Source organism: Harpegnathos saltator, unplaced genomic scaffold (assembly GCF_003227715.2).
Source record: "Harpegnathos saltator strain DR-91 unplaced genomic scaffold, Hsal_v8.6 scaffold160, whole genome shotgun sequence".
In the NCBI taxonomy this organism is placed as follows: domain Eukaryota; kingdom Metazoa; phylum Arthropoda; class Insecta; order Hymenoptera; family Formicidae; genus Harpegnathos; species Harpegnathos saltator.
The window spans coordinates 241,626-268,057 of NW_020229940.1; the positions used below are offsets into that span (position 1 = coordinate 241,626).

At 35.0% G+C, this 26,432-nt stretch overlaps 1 protein-coding gene across 10 annotated transcripts in view; it reads right to left on the reverse strand.

Annotated features, from left to right (window-relative positions):
• Positions 1-26,432, reverse strand: part of Ih (hyperpolarization activated cyclic nucleotide gated potassium channel Ih) — a 215,757-nt gene that overhangs the window by 65,224 nt on the left and 124,101 nt on the right. For 4 of the 10 annotated variants that reach the window (XM_025296918.1, XM_019843755.2, XM_025296913.1 and 1 more), the window contains 2 exons: positions 14,691-14,765; positions 2,509-2,616 (listed from right to left, as the gene is read on the reverse strand). The exons of 2 other annotated variants lie outside the window; for them this stretch is intronic. In XM_025296918.1, coding sequence (XP_025152703.1) covers positions 2,509-2,616; positions 14,691-14,765 — 183 coding nt within the window. Of the gene's footprint in view, positions 1-2,491; positions 2,617-14,634; positions 14,766-26,432 lie in introns of those variants that run through there. 4 more of the 10 variants (XM_025296915.1, XM_025296916.1, XM_025296922.1 and 1 more) reach the window with 3 other exon arrangements.

Sequence of the window (26,432 nt, forward strand, 5' to 3'; positions counted from 1 at the left end):
AGCGCTAGCAAAACGCGTGGCTAGCATGATACATAACTGATGGGATATATAAGGATGATAAATGTTCGCAGCAGCGTTCAAAGCAGCGGCAAGGAAAGCGAGCTCTCTACTCTCTACTCTCTACTCTCATACGTATTGCACCCTATTTATTATTCCGTGAACACTCGCATGTCTTGTTTTTCTTTCGATCCATTTTTTCTTTTCTTCATTTACTCCCTCTGTATATTTTCAAACGTATTGCAATGATATCTTTCTTGGACATATAGTATAGTAATAATAATAGTGTGCGATTTGCAGCAAAGCAACAGAGAAGGGACGCCCAATCACGTGCGCTTATTTTTCACAGGATCGTGCACACCGTCTAGCGATTAAAAGCGTTTCAAAGTAGTGCGTGGAAACAGGCTGTTTGCGTTTGTCCATTAAACCGCGGACTGCGGAAGAAATGGAATAGTGGCGGTTGCAATATGGAAGCAAGGATCGGGAAGATAAACATTACGATAAATAGTAAATTAGAAAAAAGTCAGAGGATAAATAGATAGATAATAGATAAATAGATAGATAGATAAACAGATAGACAGATAGACAAATGGACAGACAGGTAAATAAATAGATGGACAGATAGACAGATAGATAGGCAAATAGATAGATGGATAGATAGATGGATAAATAGATGGATAGATAGACAAATAGATAAATAGATAGATAGATAGATAGATAGATAGATAGATAGATAGATAGATAGATAGATAGATAGATAGATAGATAGATAGATAGAGAGAGGGGGGAGGGGGAAGGGAGGAGATGGAGCAGGAAAGGAAAGATTCAGACGAGGATGACGATCGTCCAAGTCGGACATATAACACTGGATATTTAGCAACCGATTTCCGTTCATTCACTTCCATAGAGAACTCGTGTCTAATTTCACGCAAATCAATCAACAATCATAGGAAATTGAAGTCTTTATGAGATAACTTAGAACAGACGTAAACATGGCATACGCTCCTAATCACGCTAAATATTCTCTCTTTATTCATTGGGTCTCTAAAGTAAGTCATAATATATACATACATATATATATATATATATATATATACATACATATGTATACATACATATGTATATAGTTACATATACTTTCTCATCGCTAGGCGGGTGCCGATAGTGAAATGTATAGAAGCATAGCCTATAGCTGCGGGTATATGTAATGTATAATGCGGCGAAAAATAGAAGCTGAATGTTTGTAATAAACCAACGAGCCAATCAGCGTACTGCTGCTCCGTCTAATTAACCTTATCAGCTCCACTTCTAGTCTGCGAGACATGGACAGAGCGGCAGTCGATCGGATTAATGATTAATCCGTAACAATACTACTAATTATTGTCTTTTTAGATATTTATCTTCGACAAACGACGAAGATTTATTTAAGAAACAAGAATTCTAATTATGCTTATAAAAATTAATGCCTCGATATTCAACATTGAGGAAGAAAAACTGAGACTTACGAAAAACACGCAGACGTGCACGTGCACGCGCACATACACACACACACACCCACACATCCACACCCACACCCACACACACACACACTCACCATACCCCCACACCCACACCCACACACACAGAAAAGTGTATACAGAGTGTCTCATAATTGTAAGACACGAACTCCATAGCGGCATAGAGCTAAGCGAGAGGAACAAAAAGGTCCTGTCCCATTTAGCGATATCTCGCATAGTTTTTTAGTAACAACCGCGTAAAGTTTGGCGTTTGTCACGCTCGTTACGGCCCATAGACGCTCCGCGGCGAGCTGTGTACGTCGAAGCTGAGTGATAACGCGTCTCGCGCTGATCATCGCGATGGCGTTTTGGCGCTTGGCGCCGTACGACGGCCGCGATGGGCGTGACAAACGCCGAACTTTACGCGGTTATTACTAAAAAACTATGCGAGATATCGTTAAATGAAAGAGGATTTTTTCATTCCTTTCGCTTAGCTCTACACCTCTATGGAGTTGGTGTGTTACAATTATGGGACATCCTGTACGTGTGTACATGTGCGTGCGCCGTGCGTGCGCGCGCGCGTATGTGTACGTATGTGTGCTGCGTACGCGTATGTGTGCGTATACGTGTGCGTGTAAAGTCAAATATTTTGTTAAAAAATATTTTCGGTTAGTTCCCGAGGCATTCAATTATTAAAACATCACTATGTGAATATATTATTAATTATTTTTCTTTACATTCATATTAAAATAGTCCTCAAGGAAAGGGAGCAGGAGTCCTACATTCCAAATATGATAAACAACTTTTATTAACAATGTTTTATTGTCAGAAAGTATACGTGAGGGCCATGTCAGGCATGTGTTGCCGGAAAAAAAAGAAGGAAAACCGAGGATCAAAAATTAAAAGGATCGACTTCCTTCTGTCTTGTCCCGTAATCCGGAAGGAAAATTGCCGAGGCTGACTCGCGATGCGAGTCAAATGGACGTGAGCTCGCACGTACGTCAGGCCGGGTTACCTTAAAAATAAGGTCGCTTTTGCTGAAACCGGACTTCTTTTTAGTCATATTGTCAGAACTTAGGCGCCCCCTCCGTTCAGTGCGTTTTTTTTGTAGGTTCTGCAATATCTAGAAACAAAAGAAAGCGGGACATAGCAAGACATAGTAAGAAGAAGGCAGGTTAGTAGAAACTTTGTTTAACAGAGAGTGGGAAAAAGTAAGGAAGAGAGAGAGAGAAAGAAAAAGAGATAGAAAGAGAGAGGGAGAGAGAGGGAGAGAGAGGGGGGAGAGAGGGGGGAGAGAGGGGGAGAGAGGGGTAGAGAGGGGAGAGAGGGGGAGAGAGGGGAGAAGAGAGATGGAGAGAGAATAGAAGAGAGATGAAAAGAGAGATGAGATGAAGAGAGAGAGAGAGGGGAGGGGAGAGAGAGAGAGAGAGAGAGAGAGAGAGAGAGAGAGAGAGAGAGAGAGAGAGAGAGAGAGAGAGAGAGAGGAGAGAGAGAGAGAGAGAGAGAGAGAGAGAGGAGAGAGAGAGAGAGGAGAGAGAGAGAGAGAGAGAGAGAGAGAGAGAGAGAGAGAGAGAGAGAGAGAGATGAGAGTGATAGAAGTAGGAGGAGCGGAGGGAGGGAGGGAAGTAGGTAACACGAATGGGAGAAGAACAAGTTGAGCAGATAATAAGGAGATTGGAATCGGCAGAGAAGAGGAAGAAAGCAAGTAGGAAGTAAAGAAAGACAGGAAAGAAACGAAGAGGAAAAAGCAGAAAGGCGAAGAGGGAGCAAGAAGAGGCCGGAGATTAAGGGGCGAGTGAGAGTATGACGTAGGAGGGAGATAAAAATATGAAAGAATGTGACAAATAAGCGGAAAAAGGAATAGAAAGAAATAGAGAAAATAATAGCGATAAGGAACATAGAGATAAACGTTTGTATTGCTAGTAATAGGTGAATACACACATACACATGTATAGCCCATTATATCGTCGCGTTTTTCCTTAAGAGAGTATTATTTGTGCATATAATCACGGAAGAAAATCCTGGTGCGTAAAATATTCCAATAATAACATATATATTCCAATAATAATAGGTTTTAAGTAGCACACAGTTAAAATGTGCGACTTATCTATTATATTGATTAGAGTTCACGCGCTCAGATATAATATAATGTAAAGTGTTGCAGCGTGCACATACGCTATATATAAATGTGAAGATTATGCTAGCAATGATAGTAAAATTACATATATTAGTACGCGAATAAATGAATTATTATTCATGTCAATAATAATACCTTCACAAAAATATTGTATATAATTATAGTATCATCTACAAAAAAATTAGTTATCTTTGTTGCATTTGCTATTAATTTTATATCATATAAGTCTTCGTTACTTGTAATGATAAATATATAGCAATTTCCTTTAAACGCAATTTAAATCTATTTACTGATAACTTATTCACTCAATTGTTATCTTAAATGTTCATGATCCTTAACTATTACAATTGACTAATGCATTTGAATCCTCTTTTTCTATTTAAAAATATATCTATATATTTTTATGAAAAATTCTCGTCTCTAAATTTCCTAATATGTATTCTGAAGAAATAATGGTCAGACATTTTGTACATGCGGGCATGTGTGTGTGTTTGTGTTTGTATATAATTATAAATTGTAGAAAGATAGTGGTGCAGTAACGAAGAAATAAAACTAGAAGTAGAATAGAAGAAAATCACTAAACGATTATAAATCTTCGGCTTTTTATTTTTTGTGGAGAGCTGGAAATTTGCTTGCGGTATAATAATCACATCATAATGAAAACTAAGAAAGTCTTATTTCCTGACGGATATCGTGTTTTTATTATATATTATTATTTTATTATGTAAAAACTTTCATATTCGAGTGGATATTAGCCAACAACTGCACGAAAATAGGTGATATCACCGATCGTGTTTAACGTTAACATCTGTTGAATTAGGTCGTGTATACGACTTATGTGTATTTTATTATGTTAATTTTTAGTTATTTAAATAAGAAATAGAGAGAAAAAGAAATAGAAAAAGAAAGACAGAGAGAGAGAGAGAGAGAGAGAGAGAGAGAGAGAGAGAGAGAGAGAGAGAGAGAGAGAAGGGGGGAGTGATTTGGAAAATATTGGTATCCCGTTGTCGGTCCTTTCTGTTGAACTGCTGCTATATTATATGTAATGGCACATTTAGAAACACATATAAATAGAGTAATTAGTTACGTCGGATATCGACGTGTGATCGATATGACTTCCACTTCATTCGCGAATAACGACTGTCAGCATTATATAGCGCTGAAGCCATTTCGGATGTTCGATCGATTACGCCAGTGGGAGCGTGAGTCGAACGATCTCGATGATAAGAGCGGAGGTGTGCACGCGAAGGTACAGTCGGCAAAGATACCGCGGTAATACAGTAAGAATAATAACATTCGGATAATATGTGAGTTGGATAATTAGTAATCAATAAGCCATTCGTTAATATCATAAAAAGCTATATCCAAACAGCAGTTGCGCGGCAAGCGTGAAGCCGCAGTTTCCTCTTAAGCTCGGATTAAGCTAGTTATATTGATTAGCGTGATATACAGGATGCATTAAATCAAGCGCGCCTTTTATCAACTGTAGATATTCCGGTAAATTCAGAGTCGATTTATTATTTATTCTCCTGCAAACTTTTCGCGAGGCTTCGGCGGATTTTATGTGGGGAGCGCTTAAAGGTGGAGGTTTCTGTAAAAATGAAGATTTATAATTGATACAGCGATTAACGATGATTATTCATTGTTATCAGATAATAATATTCCATTTTCTTTTCTTTTGTCTTACATATTTTATTTCACCATGGGCTCTTTTAAAAGCTCGCTTATATATCTAATTTTTAATTACTTATAAATCTAATATATCAAGAGTTTATAAGAAATCGTAAAAGAATATACATTCTGAGCGTATACTTCTCGATATTCAAAGGAAAAACCCATAGAAAATGGACATCAAGAAAACATCAAGAAAAGCGCGATTGATTTGCGTGTGTCCTGTATATGTGCGATAAATTTACGTATGTTGACACCGCGAGATTATTTTACGATGCTATATATGTATCTTGATGTCGGGCGTGTTTAAAGTCCATCGAAATACCGAATACTCGAACACATAATTATCTTAGTAGAACTTAACAATACTGATCCCATTTTTAACACAAATTCGATGTTTATGATTAAAAAAAAAAAGAACAGAGAAATCCTAATTCAAGTATATATTAAATAGAATGTGAAATTTTGACAAACGAATATAGCGATTTACTCGTTTTGTTACGAAAAATATAAAATTGACATATTAGAACGAAATCAGCGAGAATTGATTGAAAAGAGTACAAGTATATTAATTTACATTGCTATAAAGGAAAATATTTGCTGGAAACATCAAATATGATGAATAACTTTTCGATTTCGAAATATGTTGATGAGAAATTTGCAAATATGTAATCGGAAACACAAAAGTTTCAAATGAAATTGCGAGATATGGCTGTTTTTTGATGAAAAAAGCAATCTACATACATCCGAAAATGAGTATTTCACAATCTAAAGATAAAAATCCTGGCATTCTGTAACATGGTTTTAAAAGTTTCATATAAAAGTTATGAAATGGAAGAAACTTGTCGTTCATTCGAAATTTTGTTATAATGAAAAATATAAATAGCACAATCCTAGATGCGGCGCGGTAAGACGTAGAAATACCGATTTAAAGACAAACGGCGGCGCGTTGTTTCTATCCCTATCGCCGGCCGCGCGACTGATAAGGAACATTCGCGAAGTGTGTGTCTTTGATTTCGACGAAACTTGACATATTTATAGAATAGCCAAAAATAAAAAATCCATATTTTTTTTATCAGCAATGCTTCAGGTTTAACAGGTGAAACTGCCCCTCAAAATTTCATCCCCTTTATGCTATCTCGATAATTATTGCAGATAGAAAAAAACTTTTTAAACAAAAATTATATGGCATAAAAAACGTACAATTTTTAAATGGGTCTTTTATTTTTGGCTACTCTACAAATATGCCAAGTTTGATCAAAATCGGAGACACATTTCGTGGATGTTCCTTGTGAGACAATTATTAAATAAAGTGAGTTATGAGCTATGGGCGGCTCGAAAGCTCCTCCTCTGTCGCTTGCCTTCCTTTTGATCTTTTAACAATATTTTCTTAAAAATAATAAAATATGGGACCTTTGTGTTCGTTTCGATCCACTCTACGTTCCCATGAGAGATTGTTCAAATGATCTGGGATATTTTATATACAGGGTGTCTCATAACTCGATACGAGGAATTCGTTCGAGACATAGAGCGGATTAAGACAGACGTAAAAGTCCTGTACCATTTTGCGATATTCGTAATAATTATCGAGTTATTAATGACCGAAATCTGACGAATGAGCGCGCACCGAGATGATCTTGAAGAAATCGCTTGGACTTAACGCGATCCAATAGATGCAGCAACTGTTGTCGACGTACGGACAGAAATAGAACCGCACGATACGATGAACATATAGCCAGATAGATGACATCCCAGTCATAAAGCAATTTTGCGTTTGGTGGCTAGAATACGTATGGGAGAAATGAAATGTAAACATTTTAAAAAACCAAATCAATTTGAAAGTACAATAAGAAGTAAATTCCATTTCGTAATTTTAGATCAAGTTAAGATAGGACCTTTTTCCTTTTCCAAAAAGTGCGTGTTAGCATGAATGTATTTCTTATCGAAGCGTTGAAGCCTCTTTTCCGCGATGTTGATTGGTCGTCTCGATTGTCTCGATCGTCTCGATCGGTCACGGCTGCATTCGTGTCGCTCGCAGCTGTCATCGCGGCGAATGACAGCTGAGTGACAGTTTTTGTATCGGAGGATCTCTTTTAAAAAAGATGCGTGAAACCTCGATCTCGAATATATCGAAGCGGGTGAAGAGAAAGAGGAAGTAAGAGAGAGTGAGAGAGAGAGGGGGGGAAGAGAGAGAGAGAGAGAGAGAGAGAGAGAGAGAGAGAGAGAGAGAGAGAGAGAGAGAGAGAGAGAGAGAGAGAGAGAGGGGGAAAGTGATAGAGTAATGGAGGGAGAGGGGGTGAAGGGTGATCAGGAGGGAGAGGGAGAACGGAGAGAGGGAGGAGTGAGGGGAAGGAAAGGGGAATCAGCTTCTATATTCAGGATCGCCTTGAATTCATCTTCAAATGCTTTTTAGCCAATAAAACGATGCATATAACATCTGAAGATGAACTTAAGATGGTCTGGAATAGAAATGTTAAACGTCGAAATTCATTGATTATACGGTTATGTGTTACTATGCAGAAAATATGTCATGGAATTTCAAACTGTATGCGCCTAATATATCGTATGTTGGACTCGGATATTATTAAACTTATATTACACTACAGGGGTTATTTTTATGACTTATAATATTTATTTTAAACTTTAATATGAATAAGCTAAAATGCTGCGCACGTAGCGCGCGCTTGTAGTGCCTTAGTATTTTAAAAAAATAAAGGTAATTTTATGATTAAATCTAAAATTACGATTCTTTATTCTTTGAACCTGAATATCTTAAAAACTATTAATTTTGCAAAAGGATATTAGGATACAAAAAATTTACTATTGAATTATATCAACTAAAAAAATGTAACGATAAATAGGTATTATTATTTAAGATAAATTAAGTTGACCTTGAAATGATCTTGAACAATGTCACCTCCGATAAAGCCAAACTCATCATCCGATGTCTCCCTCTAAACCATACAACCTTTATATTAAACACTTTTCGCTAGGATAACATCCCATTGAGATGTTAGCCTAAGGCGATCAAAGTGAAACATCCCGTATAAAGTTAATAGAGACAGCCTTTCTATCCCGATATTGGGATAAGCTGTATAAAATAAGTTGCATTAAATAAGTACTGTACAGGGTGCTATACAGGTGTCCCATTTTAATGTCCCACCCCAAACAACTCTTCAGTATTGAAGTTTCAAGGAAAATGATCTGAATAAAAGTTTTAGGGATTTAAGTGAGCTTCCTTATGATGACCTTGACTTTGATCTTGACCTCTATTTTCAAGGTCATTTGAAGGCCAACTTGCGTTTTTTAAATGGGAACCCTTATTTTTTATTACATTGTTTTTTTCTACTAGTTAATTTGAACAACTTTTATCTAAAATATTTTTTTATTTGTCTAATATTTTTTGAGATATTGGAGGAAAACTTGATAACTTTTTCAATATTTAACTTACAATATCTCGTTAACTATTTGTCGGAAGAAAAAGTTGTACTAGACTTTCTTGCTTTATTTAGTCTCGAGAATATATTGTTACAATAGTGCCCTGATTTTTGTTAATTTGATGATATTAAAACTTCAGTAAGTTAACAAAAGTCAGGGCGCTATTGTAACAATATATTCTTGAGACTAAATAAAGCAGGAAAGTCTAGTACCACTTTTTCTTCCGACAAATAGTTAGCGAGATATCGTAAGTTAAATATTGGAAAAGTTATCAAGTTTTCCTCAAATATCTCAAAAATATTAGAGAAATGTTTTAGACAAAAGTTAAAATTAACTGGTAAAAAAAAAAGTGTAATAAAAAATAAAATTTCCCATTTAAAAAACGCAAGTTGGCCTTCAAATGACCTTGAAAATAGAGGGCAAGGTCAAAGTCAATGTCATGATAAGGTAGCTCACTTAAATCCCTACAACTTATATTGAGATAATTTTCCTTGAAACTTCAATACTGAAGAGTTATTAGGGTAGTCCGTTACTTTTGGGACACCCTATATATATATGTATTTACTGTATATTTTTACCGTTTATTGTATATTATTTATTAATAAAATTGTTTATTATCGTTATTAGGTAAATTAAAATAATACAATGCATATACATTAAAAGCATACATTTACTGTATATTTTTAGTATATATGCATAGTAAACAATTTATTAACGAAATTGTTAACTAATTGTTATTTGGTAACAAATTGTTTTTCTTTGTATTACTCATTATTAATGAGTATTTTAAACAAATATTTTCTTTCAGAATATAGCCTATCAAGTGCTGTAGTTTATTCATCAAATTTCATCTAGCTTATTGTCATTCTAAGCTTTAGTGTAACAACTGCTTCAGATGTAGGCACAAATACAATGTTACCCTCAACTTGAGAATTAATATCAGAGTTATTATTCTCAACTTGAGCACTCATTTGAATATTACTCTCAACTGCAGAGTAACGTTCAAATTAACTCTCAAGTTGAGAATAACACAGACATAATTCTCAAGTTGTGCATAACACTTACATCAGCACTCAAGTATGAGGGTAACATTCAAGTCGAGTGATTATACTCAATTGAGTGTTCGAATTTACGCGCAAATTGAATGTTATTTATGTATTTTTTATTTTTTTTTCCGTAAGAAAAGACAAGCATTTTTCGAATATATTCCATTGGATCAAGTAGGGAACAAATTATTGTTCACAGATATATTAGATTAATATAGTTTATATTAGTTAGTAGAACTATTAAATGACTGCATGCTATCGCGTGCACACTCCCATTGCTCCTGTTGTAGAAGCTGAGGAATTTAAAATTCCTGTTTATTTACTATATTGAATCACGAATTTACCATAACAATTTAAATCAAGAATAAAAAATTGTGTGAGACTTTTTCTATCGGCAACGTTATGCAAGGTGGATTATTTGAAAATCTTAACTGTTCTTATTTCTGGATACTTTAACTTTTCGATATACTACATATTTTTTGGATTATTTACGACGATGATGATAAATAGGGTCCATCTTGTATAAACTCCCTTCTGAAAATAAACAAAAGCGCGGATATATCGTAAATCGCACAAATAAATAGTCAACTGACGGATACATATATATTTTCAGTATTGACGGAAGCTAAATATCAAAAAATAGAGAATAATATTATAATTTCACTTCCTTCTTGCTAAATCAGACATATATTTAAATAACACGAAACAGCAAGCAATTAGACAGAACGCAAATAGGGAACAACAGAAATAATTGGGACCTCAGTTACTCAATGGGAATTTGACTTAGATGAAAGGACGAGGAAAGAAGGAATAAATCATCGAGAAATGAACATAACTAGGAGCATACACTGAACACGGGCACATTGCCAAAAATTGTGGACAAATAGGATTAATATACACCTAACACTCACAAGCAGATCTACAGTTAGACCAATCAACTTTTTCGTCTATAGAGCGACTCATATCGAATACTTCCGGACGATTCATTGTCATATTCATCCTGATTTCGATCGTGCATGTACAATAGTCTAGCCAATTATTCAACATTTCTCTGCTTTATTATCACGTATCTCCCAATATAACTGAATTCTCGATTCTTAATCATCACTGTAACCTCATGCGCTACCATTGTCATGAAGTGGCCTGCGATCGTACATCATACACCACACATATACACACACACATGCGCGCGTGCGCGTATACACACGTGTACGTGTGTGTGCATATAGGTACGATTACATACATGCAGACGTATCTAGATTATACAAACTGCTGTGACTTCTTACGGAATGTACGTCGATTCACTCGCTATTCACTCGCAAACGGTAACGTACATGCGTAACTATGTTTCAACAGACCAATGAGAACGACGATGCATCCCTTACAGGATCGGTGATAATTGAGAATCCAAAAATATTTGTAGCACCGAATGGCACTGAGTGATATTCCAAAAATTCATGACAACCATTTCTCCATCATGTATGATAAACGCATATTACGACTGTTTCATTTTGCAATTACGCGTTTCATTTTACAATTACGCGAGCAACGAGCAATAGAATGATTACGAACTAGTATTCGACACGAGTTCACAATTACTATTCTGACATCCAAAATCACGTTAATAATACCTAGCAAAACGAAACTTTCCAACAAAATCTGACAAAAACAAGGTAATATACCTCATACCAAAAACCATCTCCAAGAACTTTAGCGAGGAATCAACTATTCGGTGAAACATAGATTTCACAAGTAATAGTTAACGAAAGTATTGCCATTATAGTGTATGTATTTGTGCACATCATACATACATACATGTATACAAGGAGTTCTGTCTGATTTTGTTTCAAATTGTATGAAGTTTTGTGTTCCAACAACACTACAAATCCGAATATGTTATTTTGACACGTATAAGCTGAAATTTTCTTTATACGTTTCTTCGTTTTAAATTACATCATTTAATGTATTTAGACATCATTTAACACATTTTAAACATGCTAAATGATGTAATTCAGGACGTCAAGAAACGTGTAAATAAAGTTTCAACCTATATGTTTCAAAATAACACACTCGGATTTGCAGTAAATAATTTGGTCAAGTTAATATATTATAGTATAACTGATTTGTGTGTGTGTGTGTGTATGTATGTGTTTGTAAGTGTGTATGTATGTAATTTATCCCTTTAAAATGCCTTTTATAGTGCCCAATATTTCACGTGCACAACTTTATTGATTATTATTTTTTTTATATATAAATGGATTAACTTTTATTTCTGGAGAAAATTATTTAAAATCCATTACACAATATTCCTAATTAAAATATTCCGCCAATAAATTTATAAGGGATTCAAGCAAATTCAAATAATACCTGGTAAATTCAAGTAATATATTGAAAAGTAAGAAAAATGATGACGAGAGAGAGAGAGAGAGAGAGAGAGAGAGAGAGAGAGAGAGAGAGAGAGAAAGAGAGAGAGAGAGAGAGGTGTTTATAAGCTTGCGTCAAAATGCAAAGTAGTCTCGTCTTAAACAACTATTATAAAAGTATTATATAAGCAAATTCAAATTATTAAAACGCAAATGTCTGTAACTCGGAACTACGATCAAATTAACTATATATTTATATAAACCATTTATATTTTCATGTATCAAATCAGTCTTTTAAGTAATTCACACATAAAATTCTCATATATATATATATATATATATATATATATATATATATATACTATAAATAGTTTATTTTGTTGTCTTTACCTTAATATATTTTTCCTATATGTGTTACAAAAAAATGTTTCAGACAACAGTCGTTTGATACTAATTGCAGAAAACTATTATATACTAATGTGCAAAATATAATAACGGTAATTTCATATTAAATAGCATTTTCAAAATCGAATAAAGGTCATCATAATTTCTTTATATGAAATCATACATATTTATTTACATTTTTACATAGGTACATCAAGAAATGTTTCCTGTTCCGCTAATTGTTTATAATTTCCTTTAATTTATTAAAGAATTTTGTTAAAATAAATGTTCAAACTTATGGATAATCTATGCTTAACGCTACCTAGGATCATCAACATAGATGTGATAAATATTTGATCCCTTTTAGAGTCTCTTTTTAGCGAGAATTTATTTGGCTCTCATATTTGAGAATATTTAACATTACTAAAAATATCCAAATAAATTGCCATTCATATTGATGCACCGCATTATATAATGTCGAAAACTTGCTTGAATCTTTTACAATACATCCATAATGTTGTTTGTAGCAACTTGTTTAGTACGTCGTTTCATTTTATTAATTATGTTCATAATTCATGTTATTAATAAAATTAGTTAAATTGCAAAAATCTTTTTTTGCTTCGATTGATTGACTCTTTTGTGACAATTGACAATTTTGTTAAACACTATATAAAAGGCAAAGGACTTTACATTAAAAAAGTATAACAGAAAGAGATAAATATACATCTACGTCGTTAATTCTGAATGATATAAAATTATTCACTATAATTTTAGAAAATTATAAATATTTGACAAATAAAAATAATATTGCAAATAAAAATACTATTTTCCGAGAAAATCTAAATGTAATTTATACAGAAATGAAGACGAATATTGTGGTTCTATTTAAAAAAAAATTATGATGACCGTTATCTGAATTTGAAAATGCCACTTATAAAATCAAGTTACCGCAGTTATATTTCCTCCTTAGTCATGTATATATGTATGTGTAAATATGGATATGTATGTATGTGTTGTACATCTCTCTCTCTCTCTCTCTCTCTCTCTCCTCTCCTCTCTCTCTCTCTCTCTCTCTCTCTCTCTCTGTGTGTGTGTGTGTGTGTGTGTGTGTATGTCGTGCGTACATGTGTACGTGTATGTGGAGATATGTGTATAAATAGGCAAGCATCATTCTCTCCACTGATCGATACATACTGATTTCCTCTCTGCTAATATCGCATCCTCTAATCTGTGATCCATGTCACATGTCGCATTACTAATGCTACGGGGCTAATAGCTGAACTGATCAAGAGAGCTTGTTCTACGGAGATATATTCTCTATAACGATATATTATTTTCTAACAAAATCATATTTGCCGTTTCGCATATTCCGGAAGATTTCGAAACATACATATGATGTATATTCCGCATATTTTTCTAAATAAAGCGCGATAATTCTAATGTTATATTCGAATTTAAATTTCATCTGTACTCGCCGTACAAATCAATCTACCGTCATATTAAATTTCATCGGATAATGTGTGAGAAGTCATTATTCAAATAAGCGCGTTTCAAATATCTCCTTTTTTATCAACATGAACCTTTGTAGCTTAACTCTTCGATTCTGCGGTATCTCGACTTGACATATTGAGCAAAGTAATACAATGTAAATCGAAGAAAAAGTTGGATTACTATGTAAATCTCCGGTTCACCTATAATATTCCATTGGTATAAGGAAAATAAAATTATTCTTCTATAATATTTCTTCCTCCCGTACTTTTTCCTTCAACGATCAATATATTAACGAACTTCCTTTTTATAAAAGTGAAAGCTCTTGATCGGTTTTGCTATCTTACAATCTGGGTCTAAGTGTGTCAGATATGTTATATATGTAAAGAAACTCCTCGTATCCTGAAGATTGTAAAAAGTTACGTGACAAAACTATGCATATTTTCTAGGTAACTCAACGAAAACGAGAATATGATGAACGTAAACGACAATGGTAATCGGAACAATTGTAATCGCCGGCAAGTAACAACCAAAGAAACGACAGTGGTAATATAAATAATCTAGCGTATATAGATATATTTATACGTAGAACACTGAGTTTTGAATTAACGAACGCTTGAATTAAGAAAGAGCAATTGGCCTTGGTTTCAGGGTTACTAGGCAGGCACACCTTGCTGGTTCGGTCTGGTTGGGGCGGTGTCGCCCGACGCTCGTAGTGCCTCTCCGGCTGTTGATAAAGGGGGATCTGCAAACCCATTCGGAAACGTGTTCTCGCAGTACACCTAATAGTCCATTTGTACACAGACTGCCCAGTAAATCATAATAAAATCGGCAATAAAGCAACTCTTCGTGAGAAAAAGAGTCGAAAACGCGAAATCAGCAGTTATTTTCTGTGTAAGATTTTGCTTATTACTTACAAAGAAATGCGCCTGACGACGCAATATTTTTCCATTCTTTTTAAGCAAGATGACAATATTCAGAGGCTTTTGCAGTCATACGTCACATATTGTCTGATTAATTTGTACAACGGCGACCATAAACGTATAAGTAAAATCATAATCTGAGTCATCAAAAAAGTCACATATAATATACAAACACACATATCACATATAACACACAATATCTTTTTTTTGAACAGCGTATATTGGTAATAATTATTAAAATTAATTTTGTTGAACAACGTAACAATTTCGTTGAAGATCATCTAGACATAGAAAATTATTGTACGCAAAAGCATTATTACTTCGTCGATTTAAAATCGATTTCTTCGGAATAAAAACCTCGTATAATAAAAAAATTAATCTCATATTCTCGACTCATTTATTCAAGAGAAATTGTTTCCTCGTCGACTGTATTACGATTTACTTGACGTCTTACATATTGTTTTCTTTGACTTGTGTGCATGTCGAGGGAAAGAAAATGTGGACAACTAGTATATGTACATGACGCGCGCGCGCGCGTGTGTGTGTGTGTGTGTGTGTGTGTGTGTGTGTGTGCGCGCGTGTGCGCGCGTGTGTGCGCGTGTGTGTGCGCGTATACATGTGCGTTTGCGTGTACATGTGCGTTTGCGTGTGTATGTGCGTGTACGCGCCGGCGTGTGTGTGTGTGTGTGTGTTTGCCTGCTTCGCATCCAAATGCTACTTGTATAAAAAAACGGCAAGCTACACTTAAAGAAACGATACACCATTTTAGAACATGAGTTACGAAGTGTATTGAAGTTCACGTGTCAATGTTTGAACATTTGTTCTCAACGTACATACATATATAATTCATTATTATTATATGTAAGTCAACAAAATTTAAACTGTCCATCGCAAAAATTAAATCCTAACTGTGTTCATATAAACCTTTTTTTTACAAATACCTATATACTACCGTCTTTCAAAATATTTCTCTCTTCTCTCAATTTATCCTATACAGGGTGATCCAAAATTCTCGCATTCGGAGTACAGGACATGATATTTTATGGTAAAATAAACAATTTTTTCCTTCAGCAAAATTGCGTCCGACAAGTAGTTTTTGCAGGAGAGCGTGTCAAAGTTAATGAATAAGCGCTCTTGTCTATGTAACGCCCAGAGCCGGCGCGCGCGCCTCACTCGTGTATAGCTAGTCAGTGACTAGTATTCATAAGTAATGTCTTTTAAGATGCTCATACGGCTTTGTTGTGATTAGTTTACGATATCTTAAGACAATCTTGTACTTAAGACAATCTCAAATAATAAGAATCAACTATGAACAATACTAGAATTTGACCTTTTTTCATATTGTATTGCTTAAATAATGAAAAGTTAATAAAATAAGTACTGCCTTTATTTCTTACGTAGTAAATGAATAAAAAATTGTTTGATTGCACTATATTATCTGAAAATAAAAACAAATGTAAATAGTAATATGCTTTGTGAGATGTGAAATCCCGGTATTGTTTATAGTTGATTCTTATTATTTAAGATTGTCTTAAATACAGTCTTAAGATGTCGTAAACTGATCACAACAGAACGGTATGAGTGTCTCAAAGGCATTACTTATGAATACTAGTCACTGACTAGGTATACGCGAGTAAGGTGCGCGCGTCGATCTTGAGCGCTACATAAACGACAGCGCTTATTCGTTAACTTTGACACGCTCTCTTGCAAAAACTACTTGTCGGACGCAATTTTGCTAAAGGAAAAAGTTGTTTGCTTTAGCATAAAGTATCATATCCTGTATTCCGAATGCGGCAATTTCGGATCACCCTATATATACTACTCAAAACAATTAGGGGAGCGCTTGAAAACTTGTAAAATTTGATGGTTTTTAAGAAGCCATATTTCAACTTAGGGAGGTCGTAGAACAATGTTCAAGGGCGCATCTTAACGGGTGAAGCCTCGAATTTAAAGAGGCTAAGGTTTCATTATTCGTCTCATCGAATGGTTTTTCTTGTGAGGCCCAAGATCAGATCGTGAAAAAATTGTGAAAATTTCATGATTTCATGATTTTGTAGCCATACACGAATAAAGCAGGGATGGAAATAAAAATGGCACCACACTCGCCTTGAAGTGGGAAACTTCCCCTTTAAAACGCCGCAAGGAACATTGTTCTATCACACCTTGGATCCGAGTTGTCGCATTTCAAAGTCACCCCTGCATTTTGCAAGATTTTTAGCAACACCGCCAGCATTCACGTTAACCGATGTGCATCACACCACAGGGAGGTTACTCGGTTGGATTTTGCACATCACGTGTATGGTGTATATGTACGTTAATATGAAGTGTGCGTGTGCGTGTGCGTGTGCGTGCGTGCATGCGTGTGTGTGTGTGTGTGTGTGTGTGTGTGCGCGCGCGCGCGCGCGTGTGTGTGTGTGTGTGTATGTGTGTGTGTGTCAGCAGAGATAAAGACCCTCTTCTATTAAAATGATTACTTGCGCTACTTTATTTTCGCTAAGATGTTTCATTTTCATGTATGTGAGTATATGTAAATTGTGCTACTTAACCCATTAACGTCCAAAACTCCTAAAATATTACTTTTGCAACTTATTATTTTGCCTTACTTTGCAACTGTATTTTATGCAGAGAAACATAATATTATATAAGGTTGGAATAGCATTTCCTTATGTTTTCGGGGTCGTTCTACAAGATTCCGGCATCAGAATTCGTTTAGATTCACAATAAAATCCAATACGGCGGAATTTTTGGAAAAAACTCGTGTAAAATCGACAATTTTATTTTTTATAAGCTTGATTTCGTATCAAAAACGTTACTTTGATACAGATACAAGTGTCACATCTTGTCTCAAAAATGTTGAACTTTCAAGGTATGTATTGGTGAAAATGTGAATTCAAGATGGCTGCCTCAAAATTACGGTTTGAGCGAAAAAAACTTAAAATATAATGTATTTTTAGAATAACTTCGCAAAATTCTAGTATTTAGCATCAATTTAGTATCCAGGGTACTGATTTTAGGATATTTGCTGACAACCAATTCATATTAAAGAATTTCAAAATGGCGGATCCAAGTCGACGACTAAAAGGCACGAATAATCGTGAACATTTCCAGATTTTCACGAATTTTCTTTTATTGAATATGAAATGATTGATGATGAATATGAAAATAATGGAAGAAAATTCGTGAAAATCTTGAAATGTTCACGATTATTCGTGCCTTTTAGTCGCCATCTTGAATCCGCCATTTTGAAATTCTATGATTCTATGATTGAATTCTGATATTAACCTACATATACACCATACACGTGATGTGCAAAATCCAACCGAGTAACCTCCCTGTGGTGTGGTGCACATCGGTTAACGTGAATGCCGGCGGTGTTGCTAAAAATCTTGCAAAATGCAGGGGTGACTTTGAAATGCGACAACTCGGATCCAAGATGTGATAGAACAATGTTCCTTGCGGCGTTTTAAAGGGAAAGTTTCCCACTTCAAGGCGAGTGTGGTGCCATTTTTATTTCCATCCCTGCTTTATTCGTGTATGGCTACAAAATCATGAAATCATGAAATTTTCACAATTTTTTCACGATCTGATTTTGGGCCTCACAAGAAAAACCATTCGATGAGACGAATAATGAAACCTTAGCCTCTTTAAATTCGAGGCTTCACCCGTTAAAATGCGCCCTTGAACATTGTTCTACGACCTCCCTAAGTTGAAATATGGCTTCTTAAAAACCGTCAAATTTTACAAGTTTTCAAGCGCTCCCCTAATTGTATTGAGTAGTGTATATATATACAAGATGTTTCATTTTAATTTCTCCAGACAAATAACTCAGAAAGTGAAAAAGATGAACAAAAGTGTTGAATATAAAAGTTATAGTGTTTGGATAGAAACATACAATGAAGACATTGACCTTAACCTTAGGAACAAATTCGAGGATATTTGAAGGTCAACTTCGATTCTTTAAATGGAAACCTGAATTTTTTATTACACCGTCTTATTTTACCAATTAATTTGAACAACTTTTGTCTAAAACATTTTTTTATTTGCCTAATATTTTTTGTGATATTTAAAAAAATTTGTTAACTATTTCAATATTTAACTTACGATATTTCGTTAACTAATTTATCGGATGAAAAAGTAATATAAGACGTTTTTGCTCTATTTGGTTTCAAAAATATATTATAATACAACGCTCTAATGTCTGTTAATTTGATGATTTTGAAATTTCCAAAATTAGTAAGTTAACAAAAGTCAGAGCGCTTTTGTAACAATATATTCTATTCTTAAGACCAAATAGAATAAAAAAGTCTAGTACTACTTTTTTCCGACAAATAGTTAGCGAGATATTGTAAGATAAATATTGAAAAGGTTATCAAATTCTTCTTAAATATCTCAAAAAATATTAGGCAAATAAAAAAATGTTTTAGACAAAAGTTGTTTAAATTAATCGGTAGAAAAAGGCGGTGTAATAAAAGATTGGGATTTCCATTAAAAGAATTAAAGTTGACCTTCAAATGTCCTCGAACTTTCCCAAAATCAAGGTCAAGGTCACTATTGTATTATATATTACATGTCTTCCTCCAAACCTTATAACTTTTGTACTCAACATTTTTCTTCATCTTCTTTACTTTCCGAGTTATTCGCCTCAGAAAATTAAAATGAAACATGCTATATACATATATACAGTGGATGTAAAAAGTTTTGTATCTTAGGAATTCTTTTAGAGAATAGTTTATATCTGTATAGTAATAATTAATAAATACATTTAATAGTCAATTAAATAATCAAATTTAAATATGATAGTCTCTCTTTCTTAACAATACTAAAAAAACTTATAAATTATAATATTTTGTACTCCGAAATAATAAGATAACTAAAACTAATGATTTTCTAAACCTTATAAAATATTTGTACACTAATAATATCAGTGACAAAAATTTATCTTATAATCTTAACCTCTTCAAAAAAGAGAGAGAGAGGGAGAGAGAGAGAGAGAGAGAGAGAGAGAGAGGGAGAGAGAGAGAGAGAGAGAGAGAGAGAGAGAGAGAGAGAGAGAGAGAGAGAGAGAGAGAGAGAGAGAGAGAGGGAGGGAGGGAGGGAGGGAGGGAGGGAGGGAGGGAGGGGGAGAGAGAGAGAGAGAGAGAGAGAGAGAGGAGAGAGAGAGACAGCTTAAGATGGTCTTGAATAGAAATGTTAAACGTCGAAATTTTCATTGGTTACACGGTTGCGCGTTACTATGCAGAAAATATGTATCATGGAATTGCAAACTGTATGCGCCTAATACATCGTATGTTGGAAGCGGATATTATCGAACTTATATTACACTCCTGGGACTATTTTTTATTTATAATATTTATTCTAAACTTTAAGATGAACAAGCTAAAATGGCGCGCGCTTGTATTGTTCTAGTCTATAAATAAAAAACACATTTGGTATATATACATTTTGATATATATACATTGTATATATACATTTGAACTTTATTTGATATAACCGTTATACAGGGTGTTTCAAAATTGTAACATACCAACTTTATAGGGACGTAGAGAGGCTAAGCGTGAGAAAGCATAAAGTCCCCTTCCATTTAGCGACATCTCGTATTGGTTTTTTAATAATAACCGCGTTAAGTTTGACGTTTGTCACGCCCAACATGGCCTATAGTTGCGAGCTATGTGCGTCGAGACTGAGCGGTAACGTGGCTCGTGCTGACCGTCGCGATGGGGTCTTGGTGCTTGTTCTTTATTTGGTGAGAATAGATTGAAAAGGAAGCGAAACTACTGATAAAGAAGAAAAATTATTATCAGATTGTATAATTAATACAAAACTCTCACGGAAATTTCGAAGATTGTTGAGACCGCTCAACAACTTAATATATTATAAATAGATTTTCTGTTCACAAAATTGTGAAAAAAGCATCTAGAAGTAGCCGACCACTTCTTTCGAGAGCCAGTGAAAGATTTATCGTCTTATAAAAAAAAGACAACAAAATTAATGTTCCGATGATTGTTGCAACAATGGAACAACGAGCTGTAAATTTTTCACTCACAATGAATATCCGCGAAGTGTATGTCTCCGATTTCGACAAAACTTGGCACATTTATAGAGTAGCCAAAAATAAGACACCCATATTTTTTTTATCGGCAATGGCTCTGGTTTAAGTAATGGGACTGCCCCTCAACGTTTCATCCCTTTTATGCTATCTCAATAATTATTGCAGGGAGGAAAAAGCTTTTTAAACAAAAATTATATGGTTTTTTATGCTGTGCCTCGTCCGTCGTTCCGTTATGATATTCCTTGTCAGTATTATTTGCAATATATTGACAATATAATACAATAATAATTATCATGGTTAAATAATGAGACACAAATTTTGGGTCAACTAATTAAAAGACATAAATTCATTTCGTAAAAAATTACCTTTTGTAAAAAAATAAAAATAGTGAATTTTGAAATAAAATTATATTTTGAAATTAAAGTAAATTTAATATTTTTAAATCGAATGGGAGACGCACAGTATGGCGAAAAAAAAATTGTGACTCGAATCTGAATAATTTGATATCTACTAAAAAACACAGCGGTGGTTCAGTGATATGTGGTTACATGAATGTTGGAGGGACTGGAAAATTACATTTCACTGAGAGCATAATATTAGGTGTTTCGGTTAATTTTCGCTGTTCGCATTAGATGGCTCCAGCTGCGAATGTAATGAACTGTGGCAGCTGGAACTCATGCTGTATTAAGCTTTAGACGTTTTTCGATAGACTTCGGTCCACCAAGGTGTATTTTTGCAAGCAATGATATTGTTTTTTAATCAATTCAAAATAGAACACAATAAATTGCTTTTTCGATATGTTCTCCTCCACTACTTTAATATAAAGAAAACTACAGCTGAAGCACATCGAATATTATAAGTGGAAACTTATGGTGACTCTGTTCCATCAGAAACAATATGTAGAGATTGGTTTCGACGATTCAAAAGTGGTGATTTTGATGTGAAAGACAAGGAAGGAAGTTCAGGTCAGCCAAAACAGTTTGAGGACACCAAACTGCAAGCATTATTGGACCAAATTAATCTCAAACACTCAAGGAATTAGGTTCGATGGTTTCTGATCGTTTACATGCAATGGGAAAAATGGCAAAAGGAAGGAAAATGGGTGTCACATGAACTGATCAAAGTGAACATGCTGAACCATATATCAATCGCTACTGCTTTAATTGCCAGCCAGAAAGAAAAGAGTTTTTTGTACCGGATTGTCACTGATGATGAAAAATGGATCCATTATGACAATCCTAAACACTAAACACAAAAAATCATAGATAGACCCAAACCAACCATCCATAGCGGCGCTAAAATGCAATATTCATGGTCATAAAACATTACTCTATATTTGGTGGAATCAAGAAGGTGTTATGTATTATGAGTTCTTACAACCGAATGAAACTGTTACCGCTAATCGAAACCGGTAACAATTATACAGTTCGAAGCTAGCGTTGAATCAAAAACAATCACAAATTGCACACAACAAAAGAAAAGTAATTCTGTTGTACGACAATGCCCGGCCACATGTTGCAAAAGTCATCAAGGAAGCGTTAATGGGAGCTCGAATGGGAGGTTCTTCCGCATGTCATGTATTCTTCAGACCTGGCTCCTTTTGATTACTATTTATTTCGTCCAATGCATGCATGGCTTTCAAGACACATGTTTTCGAAATTACGAAGAAGTCCGAAAGTGTATTGATGAATGGCTTCAAAATCTGAATCATTCTATCGCCACGGAATTCATCTTTTACCAGAAAAATGAGAAAAAATAATACAAAACGATGGAAAATATTTTGATTGATTAATCAAATCATTTTGTAATTAAAGTAAATGCATTTTTCAAGCAAAAGAACAGCGGACATTAACCAATGTACCTAATAGATTGTAAGACATTGTAAGGCATACAGGATGTCCCAAAAGTAACGGACACCCTAATAACCCTTCAATATTGAAGTTTCAAGGAAAATGATCAGAATAAAAGCTGTAGGGGTTTGAGTGAGCTACCTTATGATGACCTTGATTTTGACCTTGACCTCTATTTTCAAGGTCATTTGAAGGTCAACTTGTGTTTTTCAAATAAAAACCCCTATTTTTTACCCCGGATTCTGAAGAGCGCGTTCAGTTTGTCGAGCATTCAGGTTGTTGTAGGAGTCAAGGCAAACGCTTTGTCATTTAAATGACAAATAATGATTTGACCTTGGGAGCACCGTGCAGTAACAGAATACGTTGCCAATATTCACTTGATTGAATAAAATATTAAGTAACCACTGCCTGCGTAGCAGGCTGGACTTTCAGACCCCATGTGATCCAACTACTGAAAGTAAGATTGTAATGATCCAAGGTCTAAGTAGCTTCCGAAATTAGAACATCGTCGAAAAAAATCGTTTTTCATGTAATTTCTAAATTCATCAGAATTATTCGGACTTGTCTCATAGACTGTACAGTTCAGATAGCCCCGCAAAAAAATATTCAAGCTTTTAGATCGTGTGATCAACTGAACAGCCAATTCTACCATTTCTCCTATGGGCTTCTGGTGCTAGTGTTACCTAGTCTAAGTTTAATAAATCAAAAGGGTGGTTCTAGCTGTGTATATACGGATGCAGGTGTGTGTGAATGTGCAAATGGGATGTACCCATACGCGCGCGCGCGCTTGTGTGTGTGTGTGTGTATTTATGCGCAGTATCTATCGCAACATATAATTGCGCAATTAATCATGTTTTATTTGATCACACTGTCCCATCACATTATACACCGTATTGTATTAATCTTCTTTCACTAATAATTCAATATTTATATAGTTGTCAAGAAAATGATGCAAGACCTTTTATTCATTTTGTGTCGTTTTATCGGCATATAAACTTGTCGTGTGTTGTATCGGATACTGTGCGTGCATGTATGTACGCGCGCGCGCGCGCGCGCGTGCGTGCGTGCGTGCGTGCGTGCGTGCGTGCGTGTATGTGTGTGTGTGTGTGTGTGTGTGTGTGTGTGTGTGTGTGTGTGTGTGTGTGTGTGTGTGTGTGTGTGTGTGTGTGTGTGTATGTGTGTGTGCGCGCGCGTGTGTGTGTGTGCACGCGTGTATATTTATGTATTTATATATATACATATAAAATATATACATATAAAGACCTCGCGTCAGACATCCTGTATGCACACTTTTATGTAGGTTTGTGTATATATGTTCTCTTTTTTTGTATGTGCGCACACATCAATACGCGCAATCGTGCGTGAAGGGATATTTGTTACGTATAAAGGAAGATGGAAAATTTACTTTTCGGCGGATGGTGCGTGATACTAGACAATAGATGCGTGTACTACATGGGCTGAAAAGTCTTTGGCTTAACAATGAAAAAACGATTTTTTTAATGAAAAAAGTGTTTTATTCCTCGACATAATCTCCATTTAGAGTAATGCACTTAGTGTAACGGTCCGCTAACATTTCGATGCCGGTCTTATAGTGCTTGGTGTCAAGTCCCTCAAAATAGGCATTTGTTTCCAACTTGACCTCCTCATTCGAGTAAAATCTTTTACCAGCGAGCCACTGCTTCAGTCGGGGAAAAAGGAAATAGTCGCTGGGGGCCAGGTCTCGAGAATACGGGGGATGCGGGACCAATTCATAGCGCAATTTCTTTAATTTATCGGTCGTATCGCGAGCCGAGTGAGCTGGAGCATTGTGTCTTGGTGAAACAAAATTTTTTTCTTTGCCAAATGTGACCGTTTGACCTTGACCTCGTCGTCCAATCGATCCAGTAATGTACAGTAATATTCTTTATTGATAGTTTTACCATGTTCAAGATAATCAATGAATATTATGTTATGCGCATCCCAAAAAATACTGGCCAAAACCTTGCCGGCTGATTGTTGTGTCTTCGGGCGCTTCGGACGGCTTTCACCAGGCAATAACCACTCCGCTGACTGCCGATTGGACTCCGGTGGGTAGTGATGGATCCATGTTTCATCCATTGTGACAAATCGACGCAAAAACTCCTTCTTATTGCGGTTAAACAGGGCCAGATTTTGCTTTGAAAGTCGAACACGTTCCGCTTTTTGCTCAATTGTCAAAAAACGCGGCACTCAATGCGCGCAAAGCTTTTTCATGTGTAAATATTCATGAATGATATGACCAATGCGTTCCTTTAAGATGCCTATGATGTTAGCTAGCTCACTCAATTTCATTTTGCGGTCATTCAACACGATTTCACTGATTTTCTGGATGTTTTCTGGAGTAACTGCCTCATTTGGCCTTCCTGAACGTGGTGCATCATTTGTGCTCGTACGGTTACGACGAAACTCAGCAAACCAATATTTGATGGTTGAATTCGGTGGGGCAGATGTGCCGTAACATTTATCAAGCCATGCCTTTGCTTCAACAGTGTTTTTTCCCATCAGGAAGCAATGTTTAATCAAAACACGAAATCCACTTTTTTCCATAGTAAAGATAAATTCAGAGGTAACGTCACTTCGAAAGCTATAACTTGTACACGAGTCAACGAAATATCATGAAATTTTTACAGCATCTAAGTTAAGGTTGGTACTCTATAGGAAATATAAGGATTTTTAGTTTGTAGCGCCATCTATATGTCAGGCCAAAGACTTTTCAGCCCATGTAGTATTATAATATAGATTACGCACCGTTCGCCGTTTCCAAGAGATTATCAATTGATTTAAACATGTTCAATAAGAGCCCATTTTAGACGAGTAGAAAGAGCTCGTCTCACCACATCACGCATACTCATTCACCAATTCTCCTTTCTTAATAACTCGAAATTATACGTGGTTATTTGTAAAATGATACAAGATTTTTTTTTAGTCTCTATTTGCACACAAGCGAACGTGCGTATCGGATCAAACCAAATACATCCACAATATACGCTAGACTAATGACTCCTATTATTCTGTTTTGATATGCACTAATAAATGTGTAAAATATGGAATGGATGCGCAGAATACAGACTTGCGACTCTAAACTTTTGAATTCAAATCTGTCGCGAAAACTAATAATTTTAACACTGCTGCAAAGAGATACATATAATCTGTAAATAATGTTTGCCATATATATTATATTATTCATTAGTATTTATGATAAGTTTGCAATAAACTAATGAATAATTTTTCATTAAGTTTCAAGTATTTATTTAGATCGCTTTATATTATAACATATTGCAGTAATAAATATACATAATAAATACACATTTTATATATTTATATATATAATATTTTTACCATGTTATTTTTTAATTATATGCATTTTACGATTTTACATAGTATAAAATTTTCTCAAATTCATATTATCTGGATAACATATAGAATATAGTAAAACATATAGAAATACATAAAATAATATTTACTACGCATACTTTGTTCGTATTCTGCGCATATCATATACACTTCTTAGCGACAGTTAAAGGGGTTAAAGGGGACAGTTATCAGTCCAGTGTATATTACAGATGTCTGTT